Genomic DNA, 827 nt, shown 5'->3' with positions numbered 1-827 from the left:
GTTGTTAAATTAATTTAACGAAGGATGGACTGTTTTCACAACTTTGGAGGAATTATCATAAAAGCCTTAATGCCCCAGTCTGTTTACTGTACAAATGATGTCTTGATGGTAGGTGGTTATGTGGAGTCTTTTATGGGTGCTTGTTGCTGCTTGCGCTGGGGTAGGCGTCTAGACGTTTTTATAGGTTAGTAAAACTATCAGTTTTGCACATTCGAGCCTTACAGGTTTCGGCAATAAATCAAAGGGGCAATTTTTTCTTTCTTTCTTTCTCCCTCTTTCTTTCTTCCTTCCTTCCTTCCTTGCTTCCTTTCTTACTTTCCTTCCTTCCTTCTCTCCTCCTCTCCTTTTTTCTTTCTTTCTTTTTCTCCCTCTCTCTCTCTGCCGCTATTCCTCTCTCCCCCACTCCCCATTTTGTTTTGATTATCTTTTTCTTTTATTTTCTTTTTCTTGTCTTTCTTTCTTCCTTTTTAGGGGTTTTTTGATTTTTTGTTTTGTTTTGTTTTGTTGGGTTTTTTTGGTTTTTTTTTACTTACTTGGGTCAAGTTGCTGCTGCTTCTCCTCTTTCAGATCGCTGCTCGGGCTGGGGTTGTGGCTGCAGGCGGCGGGGTCCTTGGAGCTGCCGGCAGGCGCTTTCTCCCGGGACTCCTGGAGGAAGGAGCTGCACGTGTACTCGGGCACACCGATCCCCTGGGACTCCCGAGACGAGGAGCATTCAGTCCTTTTGGAGGAGGAGGAAGAGGAGGAGGAAGACGAGGAGGTGGCTGCTCCCGTCTCCGGCTTTATCCCATAGTGGCGCCCGTTGGCGGAGCCGGAGCTGGACGCGGAAA

At 46.7% G+C, this 827-nt stretch overlaps 1 protein-coding gene across 1 annotated transcript in view; it reads right to left on the bottom strand.

Annotated features, from left to right (window-relative positions):
• Positions 1 to 827, bottom strand: part of HOXD9 (homeobox D9) — a 2,605-nt gene that overhangs the window by 1,216 nt on the left and 562 nt on the right. The window contains 1 exon segment of the mRNA XM_031058680.1: positions 534 to 827. This exon segment is cut by the window's right edge and continues 127 nt beyond it. Coding sequence (XP_030914540.1) covers positions 534 to 827 — 294 coding nt within the window.

The sequence above is a fragment of the Geospiza fortis genome, unplaced genomic scaffold, assembly GCF_000277835.1.
Source record: "Geospiza fortis unplaced genomic scaffold, GeoFor_1.0 scaffold112, whole genome shotgun sequence".
Lineage (NCBI taxonomy): Eukaryota > Metazoa > Chordata > Aves > Passeriformes > Thraupidae > Geospiza > Geospiza fortis.
Note: the sequence above shows the minus strand (reverse complement) of the source record. Positions and strands in the feature narration are given on the sequence as shown.